Below are 18,617 nucleotides of genomic sequence, written 5' to 3'. Positions count from 1 at the left end.
GAGAAAATCCAGTTCTTAGGACCTGCATTTATCCGCTTTAATCTTATTTCTCCTGCCTCAGCTGCTGCACAGCTGCTTTACCAGATGAGGAGGAACTCTCAAAGCTGGGGCCTCCAAGCCGTCATGACTTTATCGGTTTAACTCATTACCAAGACAGCAAAGATACCAGACTCTAAGAAATACCTACTGAGTTTGTTCACATTCAGAATTTGCAAAGACTTATAGCTTGACCAAATTTAAGTGATTTATCATTGGCCTAGCAAAATATTTATATCCCTGCCACAAAGACACCTGTCTTCCACTCCCACTTTCCTCCACATTTTAATCTTCTACTTTAAGGCTTGAAGGCATTGCCGCTTTTAGTGAAATGGCTGAAAGAATATTTTAAAAGGAGGAATCAATGAATCTTTCCTCTAATCTCGTTTTCTTTCCTGTGCTGGTGTAGTTGAACACAGTTGGCTCTAATCCCTGGCAGATCTGACCCAAGGTTTGTAAAACCTCAGTAACAGGATGGTTTGATGTATTACAAATGCAAATATTAGCACATGCTTTTCTACCATCCCCATACACTGCACTAAAAGTTATTATGTTGACTGTCAATGAAAATGCAGAAGATGAAAAACAGAGCTGTTGAGCTTCCTGTAATAAACAGGAGGAAAAAAAAAAAAACATGAAAAAAGATCCTGGCTCTCGTAGTACAAATGAAGTCTGAATGACATTGTTTTGATGCTGATTAGGTCACTTTAGTCCCAAAGCCTGAAGCAGTGACCAGTTGCAGCCAAAATATTAATCCTATGCTCTGCTACAGTAACCACTGAGATGTTTGGGATTAAGTAAAAGGTAGCTCTTGCCCTGTAAGTACAGCTGGAAGTTTGGAGGAACAAACTAAACCATAGCCCAGTTATCCTGAAGAATTGACAGATGTTTTTCTCCAATTTGCTCCAGGACCTGGGGACTCTAGCATTGTTACTCCTGGAGGAACTTGCTAAGCATCATTAGAGGTTCTTCTCATGTTTCTTGTGTTTTCAGTGCAGCTTATACTCAGAGCTGGTCTTCCACCCCCTAAATACATGAATAAAGATGTTAACCTGAACCCAAAGAGGATCAGCTGGTAGAGGGAAATCTAAGTGTTGATGTTTCTCCTAAACCTTATGTAGTTCAGTCTTTAACACTCCAGCACGGTGCTGCCCTCTCACGCTGATGTTCCTGACCCCGGCAGACACTGTGGTCCGTGTCTACAGAGGTGCAATGAGAATCAGTAGTGCTACAGACAATAGTACAATGTGAGACAAGCGGCAGGATGGGAACCTCAGGTTCCCAAGGAATGGTTTCACAGATATTTTCACAAGGGATAGGTTTCAGATCCTTCCTGTTAGCTCTGAAGGTAGAGAAATGTGGCAATGACATTCTACCCCAATAGTGAATTTTCATTCTGTGAGCCAGAGGCAAGTGGAGCCTTTGAGTTCTTCAATTCTGGCTGAAAATCCCTGGGACTGCACTGCTCATCTAAAATACTGCAGTAATTCTATTGCAAGCTTCAGGAACATGGATGTATGGTGGTAACAAATGCTTCAGCAGGAGGCACAAGAAACTCTAAGGGGGTAACACTGGCCTAATCTGCTGTTAAAAGGGAAGACGCTCCCTGGCTTGTTTCTGTAGAATATTTCTCTAGAGTAGGACCAAGTCCTAGAGCCAAGTACTTCCAAATTAGAAACTGTCCCTACCACAAGGTTTCATGGCCATCTTTGCACATGGTTCCATACTGGTATAACTGGGTGAAATAAGGTGGTATTACTAGCTCATGCAAGCTGATGCAGTGGTCTTCATTTGTCCTAAAATCCATGGGTGCTGTTTCATAGCATGGCCCTAAAACTGATCGAGAATGAAGACAGGCTGTTCCCAAAGCAGAACTAAAAGCTGCTGTTCAGTGAAACGAAGAAGAGTAGCCGGCAAACAGGCTCAAGAGAGGCTGAAGACAAGCCAGCCAGCTGATCTTGGTAGAAGAGACACTTGGTCTCGCACACTGAGAGAGATGCAGATTGAGTTCACTAGAGAAAAAAAAAAAAAGAAAAAAACCCAGTTTTTTACTAGCTAATTGTCTGAAATTCCATTAGTTCCACTCACAGAGGGGAGAGGGTCCTGCGTGAATATTAAATGTCAGGTGAAACGGACAATGTACATAAGCTCCTGTTCTGTCACCTCCTCCTGTAACAACTTTGCTTTTTCTGCACATATTTGCAAAGAATTGTTTCTTTCCTCTTAGGTGATCATTGAAGATATTGGCAACAAGTGTGTATACCAATTCCCAGTTGGACGCTGGTTTGCTTTAGATGAGGATGATGGAAAAATCCAGAGGGACATTCTTGTAGGAGGCACTGAAGCCACAGGTAAAGTCATGGGCTGAATCCACAGTGGGAAATGCAAAGGTACAAAGGCTTAATTGATGTTTCTAGTCATGTCTTCCTTAGAAGGTTAAATGCCTTGGCCTTAGGGAGACCTAGAGCGGACCAGCAGTTGGTGACAGGCAGTTTTATGCAAGGGTCCCTCAACTACCACCGCATTTTCCACTTCCACATCTCACTGGCGAAGCCGTGCAGGGCCTAAGTGGTGATTTATGACCTGCTGCACCTGCATAAGGGTGAAAGATCCAGCATGTACTTCAGCGAGTCACTCAGCAGCCTTCAGAAAGTGGATTGCTGTTCCCAGAGTCACCAAGGTGCCACACAGTAATCCATATTAGGCTTCAGGTTATGCACTGGGGAATGATGGATCCTTTTACAAAACAAGAGAGGCAGTGCAAAGCCCTAAAACTGACTTTTTCATTATCCCACCCGACTAGAGCAGAGGCAAACAAATGTTATGTCTCTGTTAAAGGAAACTTGGATATAAAGTCAGTAAAACAAATTACCACCAGGCAGAAGATGATTTGGATAGTGTTTTGCCTGTACGTATTCATTAATGGAGAGGTAAACACTGTGACTATGAACATAACAGGTGCTCTTTACTTCATTTCAAGGTCTACAACGTCTGCAGTCTTCGTATAACTCCCTGCATGTGCGCTGGGAAGTGGCCTGGGTGGGGAAACCTGACTGCATGATGCCTGTTGTGAAAAATAAAGACAGAGGACAGAAATCTTCTAACTAAAAGATTGCAGCTCCCTTACTGAAAGCTTCCCTTATTGTTTTGCATTCCTCAACGTGCAGTTTTTCTGCTCTCATAAGTTCTGTTGAAGATATTCCATTTGCGCAGTAAAATGTGCCCGAATGCAATTTTTAATGCAAACTTTACAGAACGACAGAACTGTTTATAAGACAGTGAGTCCTGACGTTCCTAATTTTTCCAAGGTCCCTGTTGAGATTTATGGGTGGTTTAGGCCAAGGCAGGACTTTGCTTGGGCCCTCACTATTTAGACATGCTCCCTAAAACACGGTTATAGTTACAGACGTGTCTCCTTATTCAATGCCTTGAGGCAGGCCTAAGATATGCCTGTTAATGAGTCCTCTGTGAAGCAGGGTGCGTAGGGAGAGGTCTTATCTTTCTTAGACCAACAGATAGAGCTGGAAAAAACAGAGGGTTTTTTTATACATATAAATTCTATTCCAGAAAGCATTTCTCTTTCTTCCATTTGGGGCTAATAAAAGACATTACCTCTCCCAAAGCTTGCTTTGCTGAGATCTTTAAAGCTGCACAGTGGTAGTGCAGGTCCTGCTGGCTTCTGCAGCATTAGAGGCTGCCAAACCCACGTTTCCAGGGTGTAGTGTTGTTACACATCTTGCCCCAGCTGTCGAGAGCAACAGCCCTATCCTCTCAGCATCCTTTGACGCTTCTGGTGCTTGCTTGGTACCTCTGAAAATCAAGCAACTTAGCTGCCAGTACAACTTTTTGCATGCTTTCACTAAATTATCACTATAGTAAGGATGTCAGAACACCACAGCTACAGTCTCAGGCTTTCTTCCAGTGGACCATGCAATAGCGAGTTTGTGACCATGAACCTGTTTCTCTTGGACAGTATGAAATCAGCTATGTGTTTCTCAGATGTATGCGTGGAATGAAAGCAAATAAAGCTTTGCACTGGGTCCAAGTTGAAAACTAAGAAAGACCCGTGGGAAATCAGTACAACCCAATGTAAATCCAGTCAAGAATTGTGACTCCCAGCCTTTTTTTCTCCTCCATGTTTTCTTCCTAACCGAATTCCTGATTCCTTCAGGTATTGTGTACAACGTTGCTGTAGTGACAGGAGATATCAGAGGGGCTGGCACAAACTCCAAGATCCACGTAATCCTCCATGGCTCCAAAGGTTTAAAGAACAGTGGGAAGATTTTCTTGGAAGGAGGTGAATTTGAGCGCGCCAGGACAGATCTCTTTAACGTGGAGATAGCAGCTCTTCTCAGCCCTCTCAGCAGAGTCACCGTTGGGCATGATAATTGCGGTGTCAGTTCTGGCTGGTTTTGTGAAAAGGTGAGACTCCGTTGCTGGTCTGCAGGCAGCTGTCGGGTTGTTTCCTATTCACAGCCTGGCCCGGACAACCAAATAGGTTTAAAAATTCTGCCTTTATTTGGATGACAATATCCCCGGTTTAGCAAGTCAACGTTATACATAATGCGTGGTAGTAGCTGATTGCCTCAAAGGCACATTAAATGCATAAATCAATCCCTCGCTAATTGGGTTGATTGCCCCTTCGGAGTCGCAAAGATAGGGTTTATTTTTTTGCTCAGCACCAAAAGCACCGTCAGATGTTTGCCCAAAGGGGCTAGACAGAAACGTGGTCTTGGACTGTGCTGAGCATTTCAAAGTTATCATCTATACTCAGGCGTTCCTGAAGTTCTTAGATGCTGCTAGGAAAAAAAGTGGCTGACCCCAGCTGTCCCTGGGAGGCGGTGGAGCAGCGGGGGGTTGTGTGCAGCACCAGCAGGGCCAAGGGGAGGGACCAGAGTGCAGCAGCTGCCTACCCCTCTGCCAGGTTCATGCCTGCTATTACGCTCTGAAGGTGGAAGGGCGTGCAGTTTTCCTGGAAAGCAAAGGTAGCTCAGGATGCATTTGAAGGTTTTCTGTACCGTATGTCTCCCGCAAAACACTGCAGTGGGGCTCAGGGCATGTGTTGGGCACTGACGCAACATGAACTCCTGCAGCTACACTGCCTGTTCACATTGCCTTCCCCTGGGAGTATTTTGCCACTTCTTCTTGGATCTGTTTTGCTGGACTTTGGAGGAGTGGGAATAACAAGAGAGGAGGGTCCTGGATATACTCCTAATGGGGAACTGTGCAATAACCCGGGCTTGTTCCTGCAGACTGGTGCAGGGAACCTGGCTCTGAGAGCAGGACCAGGCTCCCCGACTCTGTCATTGCTTCAGTTGGTTAAGATTTCAGGATCAGCATCCTGTGGGCTGCCAGTGACAGAATATTCACCTTCATCTCTCCGGTTTCTTTTTCTAGGTGGTGGTTTACTGCCCGTTCACTGGTATTGAGCAAACCTTCCCTTGTGGGAAATGGCTGGATGAAGATGAAGGAGATGGCCTCATAGAGCGGGAGCTCTACGAAATGGTCTCCCTGCGCCAGAAAAGACTAAAAAGTATGTACAAGCGTGCAGTAGCCTCCTGCGACCCTGCTCTGTGGCAGCGCCATGCACGCCACCCGTGCAGCGCAACGTGGGCAGACCCACGGTCAACTTGGGGCCTAAGGGAATCAGCTCCTGCTTGAGTTTCCTCTTTGAACATCCTGGTTTGGGAAGTCAAAAAAGATGAAACCTTTAATATATTTTGAAGAACTGCACTCACTTCGTAATAAAAGGAAATGGGATCTAGCAGCCTTCCTAGGTTCACTAGTCTTACAGCTGCTGCATCCATCACCTCACCTTTGCAGACAAGCCAGGTATAGGTTTCTTCTCATAGCAGTAAGACCTGCTTGGTCCTGAGGGAAACTAAACCTAAATATGTTAAAAAGACAGATCTGGGGGAAAACAGGAAGAAAAACCAAACTCTTCCTGCTAACTTTAATTTTCTTTTAGTTGGGGCCTTAGAGAAAAAACACGGTATTGGTCAGTCCAGCTGTCAGACGTGCCTCCCAAGGTGAGCGAGCGCTGCATTTGGAGCCTTTTCTCTAGAGGGAGGCAAGCGCGTGCGTTTGCTCGGAGATGCTGCTCGGTGCGGTGCAGGGCAGCGCACCAGCACGGTGCCTTCGCCTGAGCCTGGCTGGCTGCGTTTGCACCACGCGATGGATCGCCCGCGTTAGTGTGTGTGTGTAAGCAGAATGTTTTAATTAGGATAATAGATGCAGTTTAATCAGAATGCTTCGGGTGGGCTCCTGCTTAAGCAGCAGTTCATTTAAATAAGCTTTATCTAAATGTTAGTCAGTGTTATAACCACATTACGTCTCTGCCTCGGTCCATTTAACTAAAGCATCTGCAACCTTTAACCCTCTATTATCAGCTCTGATTGTTATTGACAGGCTAATTCCCCTGCTGCCGCAGTGCAGCAGATAGACAGAGAGCATTAGCCTTGAGAAATCTGTGACCTTTAGCTGCCAGATTAGAGAAGCGTAAGACTTGGAGTTAGAAAAGACCTATTATGTCATCTCGCCTATCGCTCTGTGCACGCAGGACCGTCCTTTTCTGGGAGTTGATCAAAGCTCGGTTCAACCTCACTTTGGGTATCCATGGTGAAGCGGCTCGCTGCACAGCGTTTGCAGGCTGTTCCCCCAGCGAGCTGTAGCTCGCCATGTAGCTTGTTTTTATTCTCGGCCTTTTTTCCCCCCACCTTATCTTGCATGTTATCCTAGGAACCGCTGTGTCAGGTCTAGCTCTCCTTTGTGTTTGTACCCTGGGGGAGAGTTGCTCTAGCTCGGAGAATTTCCTAACTGCCTGGATTGCTTGATGTGAAGGGGAGTTTGGGTGAGAAAGGGGGGAATGTGTCCACCAAACCCTGTGAGGATGATGATGGGTGTTTGGGGAATGCCTGGTCTCCCCTGGCAGCTGCACACCTAGCTCACCCAGGTTTCTCCTGGCGCAATTTCTCCTTGCCAGCCCTCTGTCGGCATATATTCCTGATATAAGGTTCCCTCCCTTCCTCCCTGTACATGCGTCATTCCTCTCCTCCTTCCCTTCAGCTGCAGAGGTCAGGGAGGCCAAGCAGGAAAGATGAAAGAAGTCCCTTGTGTCCAGTTTGGGCTTGCTTTTTTCCCTGGCCACTATATCACATGCCATGAGCGAACTTGCTTCAGCTCCATTTCTGCTCGGATAAGGCTCGTTGGTGCTTTTCAGAAGACGGTGTTCATGAAAATTTTGAATGCTATTTAAGTAGGGGAGAAACTTTTTCTGAAGAAGAGTTTCTTCTCCCGCCTCATTTTCTGGGCGGCTCGGTCCCCTCCCTTTTATAATTACATGCTGAGTAGATCAGTAAAAAGCTAATTTATATGCACGTCTTCGTATTTTTATATTCCATTCTGGGCTCTGAAGGTCAAGCTGTGCTCATGTGGGCTCAGGCATACCAAAAGGGTTAGCAATTCTTTCATTAGAATTTGTTAATAATTCAGCCGATGTCTGAGTCAGGAAAGAAACCTGTTCCCTCTCTTGTAGGTGCCGCAAGGCCTGCAGAAGTGAAAGAAATTATTATCGATATAGTGAGAATGCAGATGCAGGGCTCTGTAGAGGAACTAATGTCACCTTTACATATGCAACCATTCCCTGATTTGTAAACCAATGTGAATTTGCTGCATGCGGGCTCCTCTTATGGTTAAAATGCTGGGTGAGGACTCAAGAAATGCAAATTCAGCTTGTTGCTTTGCTGCAGACTTTGGGCACGTCACTTGGAGTAACGCAAGTGCTAACTGAAATTGGGTGGGATCTGGCATTGAAATCATATAAACACTTTTAAAGAATACCTTCACCTCCCTCTGAGCATGTTTGTCCCACATAATGCAACCTAGCGAGAGATACCTGAACTGGATCCAAGCAAGAGATACCCGAGCCTAGTACCTGTCCTGCAAGATGCATATCTGGGATAATAGGCCTGATATCTCAGGAAGGCTCGTTAGCTCAGGGTGAAGTGATATGTGGTTGCATCCATGTTGCTGCTTTTTCCAGAAGCTGCTCATCTACAGAGAATTTTGGGAGCTACCTGGAGCTGCATTGCACCATATTAGGTACTTGGAGCTTCTTTCCCTTCGACAAAAAGAAAGACACACTATTTCCGTGTGTTAAGAGTGGTCTTTGAAGCTAGAGTTATAAGTATTGGAGAAGTATACTGAAACTATAGAGGTGGAGCAGTTGCCTAGATTACCCTGTTACTAATGTATGACATATAATAATGAGTCACCTATAAAGTGATGATTTACGTGTTTTCTCATTTTATTTTAAAGGGAGACACATTATTATTGTATTTCCAGGCAATCTCATTCCAGTACATCATGCAGCAGCTGATAATGTTTGTGCAGAAAAGGATAAAACGTCTGCATAGTCTTTCATCCAGCTGTCTCTACCACCCAAGGGAAGCAATGAGAATTATGTTTTTATTGCTTTTAATGTTTTTAATTACATTTAAAAACTAACTTTTAAAAAATATGCCTTAAGACTTTTTTTTTTTTGTAGAAAATCCTTGGTCTCTGTGGATTTGGACAAGCGACATTAAGAATGCAGGGACAGATGCCACCATCTTTTTCCAGGTTTATGGAGACAAGGGAAAGTCAGATGAGATAAAGCTGGACAACAATTCAGACAACTTTGAAACTGGACAGACTGACAAGTTCATGGTATGGCCCTTGAGCCAGTGGTAAATTTGGCTTAGTATGTTTTTTCAAGACATAAGCTTTTAGCCCTGTATAGAAAGCCAAAGGCATGAGATCTTTCTTTCAGCATGAGATCTCAACAGAACCTTCTTAAGTGGAGGAGACTTCACGCAATTTGGTGGTGATGCAATGATTTCCCCACCTGTAGATCTGTCCTGCCTTCTCCAAACAGGGTTTAGGCTGATATTCCGGGGTGCTCAGGTGACAATGACCTCAAGTCATGGTGGCATTAAGTACTGCATCTCCTCTGTAGCCCCTGAAGTAGACAGCCTTTACCCTCAGGCACAGTCCCATCCCCATCGTAGAGCTGCTGCACCCACTTAGACCATTTCAAAGGAGGAATGGGCTTAATATTTGCCTGCCAAGAGTGTTTTCTGAGACCACAAGGAGCACACTGCGCCCTTAGAAAGAAGCAGGCAGCCACGTTCCCTGTGGGGCTGCTTGTTAGGTGTCATGGCCTTTGGGGTTTTTGGAATAAGGTAATACTTGATCTCTTTTTCCCCCTGCAGTGCTTCAGTAGGCATTAGTTTTTTACAGGAGAAGTAGCAGAGATGTTTCCTGTCCTGAGTGAACCACTCTTCACCCTCCACGGATGTGAGCCTCTGTGAATGTTTGCGGCTGAGCTTAAGCAGCATGCTGAGTTTGGAGGTTGAGGAGGGTCTTCCTGTGTCCTCAACTCCCCTTTCCCTGTTCTCAAATATGTTCCTAAAAGTTAACTGTGGACTAGTCAGAGAAAAGTTGAGAAGCAAAGGATTTTAATCCATGGCTGTAGCTAAAACATTCACCTCCTTTGCATCAGAATACATAACTGACTCCTGCAGAAAGTATGACTGTTTTGCAGGTCCTGTATGAGAAAAAGCTGGAGTTGACACGAGTCTTTAGTTGTTATTTGGAGGAACAGTTTCGAGGAGCTCTCATGATCAAGAGTGTCTGGATTCAGCCTTTATGCTGTCCTCTCACAAAAAGAGAGGTATCAAGCTATCTTGGCAGACTAGGGCTGAGTACTTTTTAAGAACATTAGTTTTTAACTCCTCTCTGATTTAGCTTTTAAAAGAAGTTTTGTGGTATGCTTTGTGTGCGTGCTTTGTTGATCTACAGAAACGGGTGATGTTCTTTTTTTCCCCTCTGTAGATTGAACTCCCTGATCTCGGTACATTTTATAAGCTTCGGATATGGCATGAGAAGAGGAACCCTTTTGCAGGCTGGCATCTGAATAAGGTGAGAGGACAACAAGAAAAGCTAACCCTGAAAAGCCACACTGGTCACAAAAGCGTGTACTGTCAGTCGTGCATCACTGCCTTTGCCAGCTGGCAGTTGAGTTTGACGTGCAAGGTGCCTCCGTTCACAGACTGTGCTGAGTGAAGGGTGAAAGTGGAGCTCCTACACGAACGTGGGATGTGAAGGAGGAGGCACTGTAGCCTCTGCAAAAAGATGTGGAGAGAGAAGCATTCACTGCATGTTTTTTGGAGAAAAGTCCTTCTCCTACCCTTCTCTGTCAGTTCAGTCTGGTGGACAGCCCCCTGTGTGCACTGTGCAGAAGTGGAGGGTGTCTCCATAATCCTTTATGGAGTCACACCTGTAGTTTCAGGCTCTGATGATGGGAGAGAGAGAGCATTTCCCAGCGCTGATTGACACTCTTCCAAAAAAGCTCTTAGCTTAGAGGGCTGTCCCTGTGCTGAGTCCTAGCAGCTTTTTTCCACTAGAGCCTTGGTCCTTGTGCTGGGACTTTGGAAACATGTGAAAAGAGGGAGGACTGCTGCAGGCAGGGGTGTGTGGAGGATGTAAGACTTCCCAACTAGCAAACAGTAGATGCTAACTCCTTTTCTTGCTTTCATAGCCCCCAAAACCTGGGGCTTCATATGCAGTTCTTGCTGTATTAGGCAAGCTAGGAGCTGAACTGCTCTTTGTGATGTGAGACCTAGGCTTTAGGTTAGCTAGGCAAGGAGGAGGGGGCGGGCACGAAGAGAGGAGTAGCAGTAAGTCACCCAGTCCTTGGGTAGCACTTGGGGTTGCAAAGAATAAGCCCGTGATTAGTGGCAAATGTGATGCTTGCGTTTGTGTTGGAGCATGTAGAAAAGGAGAGCAGTGTGACGTGGCAGCTTCCTGCAGCTCAGATTGATGCTAAAAAGCACGTTCCTCTGTCCTCTTGATGTCGGACACTCTCATCCCCCTGCCACCACACACGCACTTCTCTCTACCGGCCAGGGACCTTCCTGCTCTCAGAGACCAAGAGAGGCAAACAAGTCCTCTCTTGGCCTGCTTAGTTTGGTCATGAATAAGGAGAAGAAAAACTGCTAAAGGAGGACACCTATGATACAGTGCAGCCTAGCCTGTCCTGATGGGCTGACAGCTCCATTGCTGGAGTTGGACGCGTGCAGACTGGAGGAACCGGCAAAGGTTGTGCAGGAGGGAGCCACAGTGCGCTGTCTGGGAGATATACTAGGTGCTCTTCTTAATCTTCATTCCTATTTCCTTCGTTCCATCTGCAACGATTGCTATGCTGTCAGCCCTTGCCTAGGTCTGGAAGGCAGGTAGTTCATCTCTATGCTTCACCTATATTCCTTCTGCTAGTCTTGGAGAACTTTCTCTGCACTTAAGAAAACATTCACTTTTTCTCTGCAGCCATGAGTAACTATGATGATTAGAGATTTTTCGTCTGTGCCTCTACTGTGTTTTGACACACTCTGTTCTCCTGCGTTGCCAGGGAGCTGAGAAGGCAAACACAACTCAACACCTCCCCAGTGCAGAGAGGGCATCAAGTACTGCTGTGTTCACCACATGGCAGGAAAAGGTCTAAAGACTTTTGGTCTTTAGCAAAGAGAAAGTGTGGTCAGACTTTGGGCCACCACAGTCGTCTTTATTAGTTTGTTCACAAACGGTGACCAAGAATGCCTTGTCCTTCCATACACTTCCCTTGGGGGTATCTTCTTTTCCCTCAAGGAAATTAGGTTTAAACGAGAGGGATCTGCCCCTGAGGATTCAGTTTCAACTGAACTGCCTGGCCATATGTGTCCACGATGCATGAAGTCAATCTGGCTATGTACAGCAAGTCCGAACCTTTTTGGGTGTATCAGGCTCACTGCACATGAATCCCATCACCCATGCATCCGCTTCAGCATCGGGGAACTCCAGATGAAGTCTTAAGAACGCCTTGTTCCATTCCTTACGCATTTCAGGCTGAGCTTATTTCATGCCTGGGTAAGGGTCTGTTTTCTATTACAAGAATGTAAGAATAGCCATTACTTGTCAGACCAAAAGTCTGTTTAGCCCGACATCCTCTCTCCTGTGGGACCTAAGTGGGTGATTAGAGGACAAGCATTTTGGATACTTCCCCCTAATATTGTTCCAGCACTGAATTATTTCCAGCTCAGGCACTTAATTCCCGATCAGACCTACTAAATAACAAGAATTTAGTAGCTTGCTCTGTTTTTGTTTTACTTCAAAACTTTAAAAGTAAGCTCTGTTTACTTCCAGACTTCCTTTGAACTTTAAAACTTTTAGCAACCGTAACAGCTTTTGGCAAGGAGTTCACAGGCTCTCCTGTTGTTTGTTTTGAACTTTTGTTCTACAAGCAACATTTGGTGCCCTCTATTTCTTGTGTCGGAAGAGAGAGTCAACACTTGACCCCCTCCGCTTTCTCCATACCACCTGTTATTTTGTAGACCTTCCTCTTGTCCTCCCTGCCTCCACTCCTCCAGCCATCTGCAGAGTCCCAACTTATTACTCATGAGGAAGCTACTCCAGATCTTTGATTACCCTTGTCATCATTTTCAGAGTATTTTCCTAAATTTGCTATACACTTTTTTGAGAAGAGGGCACTCGAATTGCACTTGCTATCCAAGATGTGCTCTAACTGTAGACTTGTACAGGGGAATAATGATAGTTTCTGTCCTGATGTCTGTTTCTTTCCTAATAATCCCCCCATTTTTTTTTCTTTTTTTCCTCCACTCGGCACTTAGCTGATGTTTCCATCCCGCCGCTCAGCCTGATGGGCTGAAGACTAGAACTGAGGTCCTGAACTTGTCAGTGGAAACAAGCAGTGCTAGAGGGACAGGACCATAATGCTGCAAAGAAGCTAGACAACTGCATTTTAAATAAGATTTTTGTATTGTTTTTGCCTTTTGCTTTGGAGTCGATAAATGTTAGTGACCCTGCATGGCAGTGGTAAATGCATTGGTCATCATGGCCTTCTTGACAGGTAGAAGGTTCCTCTCTGCAAAGTTCATTCTCCTCTGTGATGAACAAAGTCATTATGACAACAACGCTTTAAAAAAATTCATTTGCTCCTCTGTGCTTCCTGGTGTGCCCTGCTTGCTCTGTGGCTTTCCATCTTCTTCGGAGGACACAAATTATCTCCGTTTTGTCTGGGGCACAGTGTGGCACACAGCAAGCAATTATTGAGAGCCATGGCATCGATCAAAACTTTCACAGCATGCGGGAGCGATTGGCCCAGGAGATGCGCCTGCGGGGAACAGAAGGAATAAGGCATCCGACGTGACAGCCTTTTCGTCGGTACACGGTGGCCTCAGGAAGGCCACACGGAAGGCGTTCAGGCGCGCCGCGGCGTGCGAGTCTCAAAGACGCCTTCCTTATTAACGTGTGTTATTTCTTTGCTGTGACCTACTCTCGCTTCCCAGGCAAAAAAGCTGTCAGGAACTTGTTGCTTTTCGTCTCTAAGCCTCTGAACTCACGCGGTGTTTTGGTTTAATGAAGGTAACTCTGCTGAAAACGCTGACAAAAGAAAAATACTCCTTCAACTGCGGCCGCTGGCTAGATATAAATGAAGATGACAATGAGATTGTGCGGGAACTCCCTGCGGAGGGATCTCTAGTGACTGAAGTCATGCCAGGTGAGAGCCGTGGGCTCTGCACGGGGGCTTGCTAAGGGCCTGAGTGGAAAGAAACCTTCTTTGTGCCAGTGATGCATGGGCAAGACCCGTGCAATTCAATTAGTTTCCCTTTCTGGCGCTTTCTCTCTGCAGTGTTTTCTGCCTGCATCATTAGCTGCAGGAAGCAGCAGAAATCCCAGACGCGTATTCTGTGCAGATTTCTTTGTGGTGGGAGACGGGAGAGATCTGGCCATAGCACAATTGTTTTCAGTGGCATGTTTCAACTTGTATTTTTTTTTTTTCAACTTGTTGGGTTTTTTTCAACTTGCATTTTTTCTAATCGCCCTTAAAACGTGGAATGCTAGGTTTGAATGAATGCTCAAGGAAAGCATGCTTAACTGAAGTGCAGCCTAAAATTTAACACTCATTTTTGCACTTAGAGTGTTATTTAATTATATGCACGTTTATGCGGCTATGTGTATAAATGTATATATGCTTGCACAGAGCAATGTGTGCAAGGGCATAGGGACCTTTCATTACCTGTGAGCAATCAGACACCTTTTTCGGTTAATTAAACCCAAACTGGGAGGTTAATTAAGGAAAGCCACAGAGCTTTCTGTTGGCTTTCTGAAGCCCATCTTTCCATCTTGACCTTGTATTACAAGAATTAAACGTACTTGGAGGGAGAATTTTGGAGAGCGGAATAGCCCAAGACATTCTGTTACTTCCACTGATGCATCCAACGACAACCGCTTTCAGAGATGCGGCTCCGTGCTCTGTAGATCACGAGCCTCCCGTTTTCTGAAATTTCCTATGAACTCCGTCATCTGCATGCAGCTGAGCTGTTCTGCAGAAGAGGAAGAGTAATTGTAATTGCAGACGTCATTAAAATGTAAATAAACTTGTTTTGGAAATGTATTTTTAATCAGCTGTGGAGAGGGTTGCTTGAGTTCAAATACAGGCACTTCCCCATAAGAAGCAGTTGCGCTGAGTGGAGGCAAGCAGCAGCACCCAAGTGTCAGTCTTGCAAGTGGGTTCGGGAGGCTTGACCGTAGCTTCTCACCTTGCCTTGAGGAAAGGGAAATACGATTGCGGTTGAACCTGCAGAAACCCTCCAAGTCATGGTTTGCGCCAGGCTTCCTTCCTGAACACTTTGCGGACTTCAGCCATTCCTTCCGAAGGGGATGGCGTTTCTGTGTGGTTGCTTGGAGGGATTTTATTTTATTATTAACATCTCAGGCCTTCCTATTTTGTTTTTCCTTTTGCTAGTGATAACCTGAAATATAGAGGTCAATATATCCGCAGAATTGCCAACTGAAAGTGTCCACACCTGAAATTAATTGCGAGTCCGTAGAAAATGCAGTAAATGTACATGACAATTAATTGGGTTGCCAAAATGAATACATTTCTGTCTTCACAGTGATAAAATACCGAGTGACGGTTTGCACCGGGACGGTGAGTGGGAGCGGCACGGATGCCAACGTCTTTGTCTGCCTCATTGGCGACCAGGGAGACACCGGCGAGCGCGTTCTGTACAACTGCGTCAACACCGTTAATAAGTTTGAAAAAGGCAACGTAAGTCCACGCGGCAGCTCCTTCAAACGGGCTGGAAGGTACCGATTAAAGTGTGTGATGGTTTGCGGATTTTTTTTTCGAGATATGCATTTGAAAGCTCAGCTGATTTGTCTGCTGCTTGGCCTTGGGGAATAGGCGGATGTGAATTGTATGCGTAGGGTATCATAGCTGGTTGCAGCTGGAGGGAGACTTAGGCCAGGGGCAGCGTGCCACTGCTTGGCCGCGGTAGGTTCATAAGAGTCTCCTGGTTTTCTCCCCAGCTAAGTACTGACTGTTGAAATTGCGGCTTCAGATTGGGGAAGGCTTCCAGGAAATCCATCCATCTTCCAAGAACAAGGAGGGGCTTTCCCCCCTCCATCAGAGAGTGGAAAATTTTGATTTTTATGGCAAAGGAAGGAAAAATGTTGTATTTAATGCAAAAAGCAGAAGCTCAATGTTTCCTTTTATATTTCCTTCGCTCTCCCCTGCACAGTGCTGCACTCAGTTTTCACGTCTTACTCGCAGTCTGTTTTTCAACATGGTTTTGTATGCTTGCGTCCCGAATGAGTAGGATGGAAAAGGCCTGAAATGGAGACTGAGTCTCCTCATGGAAAGCAGGAGATAACGAAGAAGTCAAATTGTGGCTAACGCCCTTGCTTCATTAACAAGCAAATCGTGTGCTGATCTGATCTATGGGGTCAGCCCTACTTTATATATACTCAATTATGAGGCACATTTTGGATCTCTAGGGTCCAACTTAAACTAGTAAAGTCTAGTTAGTATCTCCTAACGGAGAGTTTGAGAATCTGATCATAGAGCTCTGCAAATTTCCCATCTTTTGTGTTACGATTTGACTGAAAATTTTGAATGGAAAGAAGATGAGGATAAGAGTGTTGAAAATGTGACCTCCTGATCATTGAATTTAGGCTCGTGAAACAGGCATTAACGCTTTGGATTTTCCTTTGAGTGCCTGGAAGTTCCAGTTCTACGCTGAAATCACTGAGATTTTTTTAGTCTTTAGAAGAACTTTCATTAAGTTTTTCTCGTGCTCATAAGACCTGTGTCTTTGGAAACGCACGGCATTTACACAGTGAGAAGTTCTTTCTGACTGGAAATGATATAAAGGTTATCAGACATGGGGAGTGCAAACCTAAAATTTTTGCCCATGCATTTACATTACAGATATGAAAAACCTGGTTCTAAAAAGTAGGGTTCAAACTGCAAAGGATAGCGTTTGTCTTTTGGGCAATTCTTGTTTTGTCAAGATGGTAGCAAAGTGAGTCATGTTTCGATATTGGTTTGAAGACTGTTTCTGGGAAGTCCCAAAAAAAGATGTTTGGCTCACAGGAGACAGAAGTATTTTAAACACAGATGATCGCTGTTTTATTTAACTTCCGAAAATGAGTTATGGGGAAACTTGCATGAAGTAAACAAAGGAAAATAGGAAAAATAATTTTGGAAATCAATTCATGTGAGTAATGGCATCCAGACGATGTAAACCAAAATGGGATCTGTTAATGAATAACTGTTCTTTTGGCATGAAGAGCTGGAAGCAGTTAAAGGATCGATCCTGACAAACTTAGAGTGTGTATTCAAGAGGCTGAATGAGTATATCTACATTGATTAACTCAGATATACTGTTAAAAAGAAAGGTAGCTAAGTCAGCATGGTCTCTGATCTACAGCCACTTAAACCAACAGTACCTTCCTTGATTACCAATTTAACTTGAAAAGTTGGCTTACAGATGCAAATTAACAGCCTATACAGAAGGTAAAATTTAAAGATGCCTCTAAATTAGGTGTTTACTTTGCGGCAATTCCATTCATTTACTTACTCATTAATTTATATCAGCCATTAATAAGTTAAATGAGCATCAGGCCTAATGAATCAGACTTCAGTGAATTAGTCTGACTCAGTGAGGTTTTGATAACTTAAGGCCCTGATTCAGCAATCTTGAGTTTGTCAGTAATGCTAGTTCACGCATGTAAACCCATCCTTAACACTTAAAAAAGCAGCAGTATTTTTCAGTTGTCCTTATTTTAAAGGCTGGTTTGCTTAATATTCTTCCCTCAATGGCAGAAAAAATTTAGGAATATTTTTATCCATATTTGAAAATTATAAAATGGATTTTTATAAATATTCTTCCCCAATTGAACCCCATTACCTTCCCTTCACGTTTTCTGGGAGCTAACTGGATATACGCTACCCACATATGTGCTTCACAGGCTTGTGGGAGATGATGAAGAATGAATGGATCGCAGCATTCGGTTAGCTGTCTCTTACTTGATGGTAACCACAGCAATCATGTCTGTATGTTAGTCTGTATGCTTCAGGTATGCTGGGTGTTCATATAGGTATTTACCATACACATGCGTGCGTCTGTACGTGAACCATAGATATTTATCTGGCCTTGATTCCCGCAGGCGTAACCCACTCTTAATACATCTCTCTTCCTTCAGTGGAAGGAGCTGCTTCTCCCACTTTGCTCTTGGGTAAGAGACTCAGCTGTGGTCCTGAGGGGCCATCACTTAGATTACGCTGCAGATGGCTGGTTTGAGCCCTTTTCCAGGAGAAAAAGACCTAAAATTGAGGTCTTTTGTGAGGTGTTCACAGAAAGAAGGCACCATCCCTACCATTAGATTCTTGGTTAGGTTCATGCCAGCCTCTGAATACAACTCTGAGTACGAGCTCCTGGGTGGCTGGAGATACCCCTGTGCAGCCATGCCCGGATGCCTGCGTGCCAGGGAGCAGCTGGAATTCAAGTCGCGCTTGGTAGCCCATGCTGTCTGAATTGAATGTGTTGTCACATCTTCAAACTGTGTCTCTAATCACTTCTGCGGATTTGGTCTGAAGGTCTGAGTGCCTAAGAGCACTCAGAAAGCTTATATCAGAGCAGGGGTTTGAATTTGGATTTCCTGCCTGTCTGTGTGAACTTCTTAATAACCAAATTACTCTTCTTCTTTGCAGTTGTGGAGGGCAGGCAATGACGTGGCAGATTTAAAATGCTGGCAGATCATATATTTGTAACTCTAATGTTATACTTCTAGCACAAATATTCAAGCTTTCATTCTTTGGTAAATTAATTTGTACTTACTCCTCCATCTTGTGAAGAACCGTCTTGCAGCATGCCGATGACGTTGGTTTGATTGTGACAATAAACTTTGTTGTGTTGTTTGTTTGTTTTTAAGGAGAAATACTGCCTTATCATTTTTTTTTTCTCCTTGTCAAAGGCTGACGAATTCTTCGTGGAAGCAGTGACGCTGAAACAGGTGAGGAGGGTGAGGATAGGGCATGATGGCAAAGGAGGAAGCAGTGGCTGGTACCTTGACAAAGTGATAGTGAGGGAAGAAGGACAGCCAGAAAGTGAGGCTCTGGAATTCCCCTGCTACAGGTACTGGAAACAATGCTTGCAAATTATGCCTCCATCTATTCATTTGTCAGACTTCAAAGATCCTAG

General features: G+C 44.7%; 1 protein-coding gene across 1 annotated transcript in view; it reads left to right on the top strand.

The window, feature by feature from the left end:
- Positions 1–18,617, top strand: part of LOXHD1 (lipoxygenase homology PLAT domains 1) — a 149,754-nt gene that overhangs the window by 47,734 nt on the left and 83,403 nt on the right. The window contains exons 7-14 of the mRNA XM_068928480.1: positions 2,264–2,387; positions 4,208–4,458; positions 5,434–5,569; positions 8,582–8,742; positions 9,910–9,996; positions 13,492–13,627; positions 15,027–15,181; positions 18,391–18,551. Coding sequence (XP_068784581.1) covers positions 2,264–2,387; positions 4,208–4,458; positions 5,434–5,569; positions 8,582–8,742; positions 9,910–9,996; positions 13,492–13,627; positions 15,027–15,181; positions 18,391–18,551 — 1,211 coding nt within the window. The remainder of the gene's footprint in view (positions 1–2,263; positions 2,388–4,207; positions 4,459–5,433; positions 5,570–8,581; positions 8,743–9,909; positions 9,997–13,491; positions 13,628–15,026; positions 15,182–18,390; positions 18,552–18,617) is intronic.

This window comes from Struthio camelus, chromosome Z (genome assembly GCF_040807025.1).
Source record: "Struthio camelus isolate bStrCam1 chromosome Z, bStrCam1.hap1, whole genome shotgun sequence".
Taxonomy (NCBI): domain Eukaryota; kingdom Metazoa; phylum Chordata; class Aves; order Struthioniformes; family Struthionidae; genus Struthio; species Struthio camelus.
The sequence above is the reverse complement of the archived record's forward strand: the minus strand, read 5'-3'. Positions and strand labels throughout refer to the sequence as shown.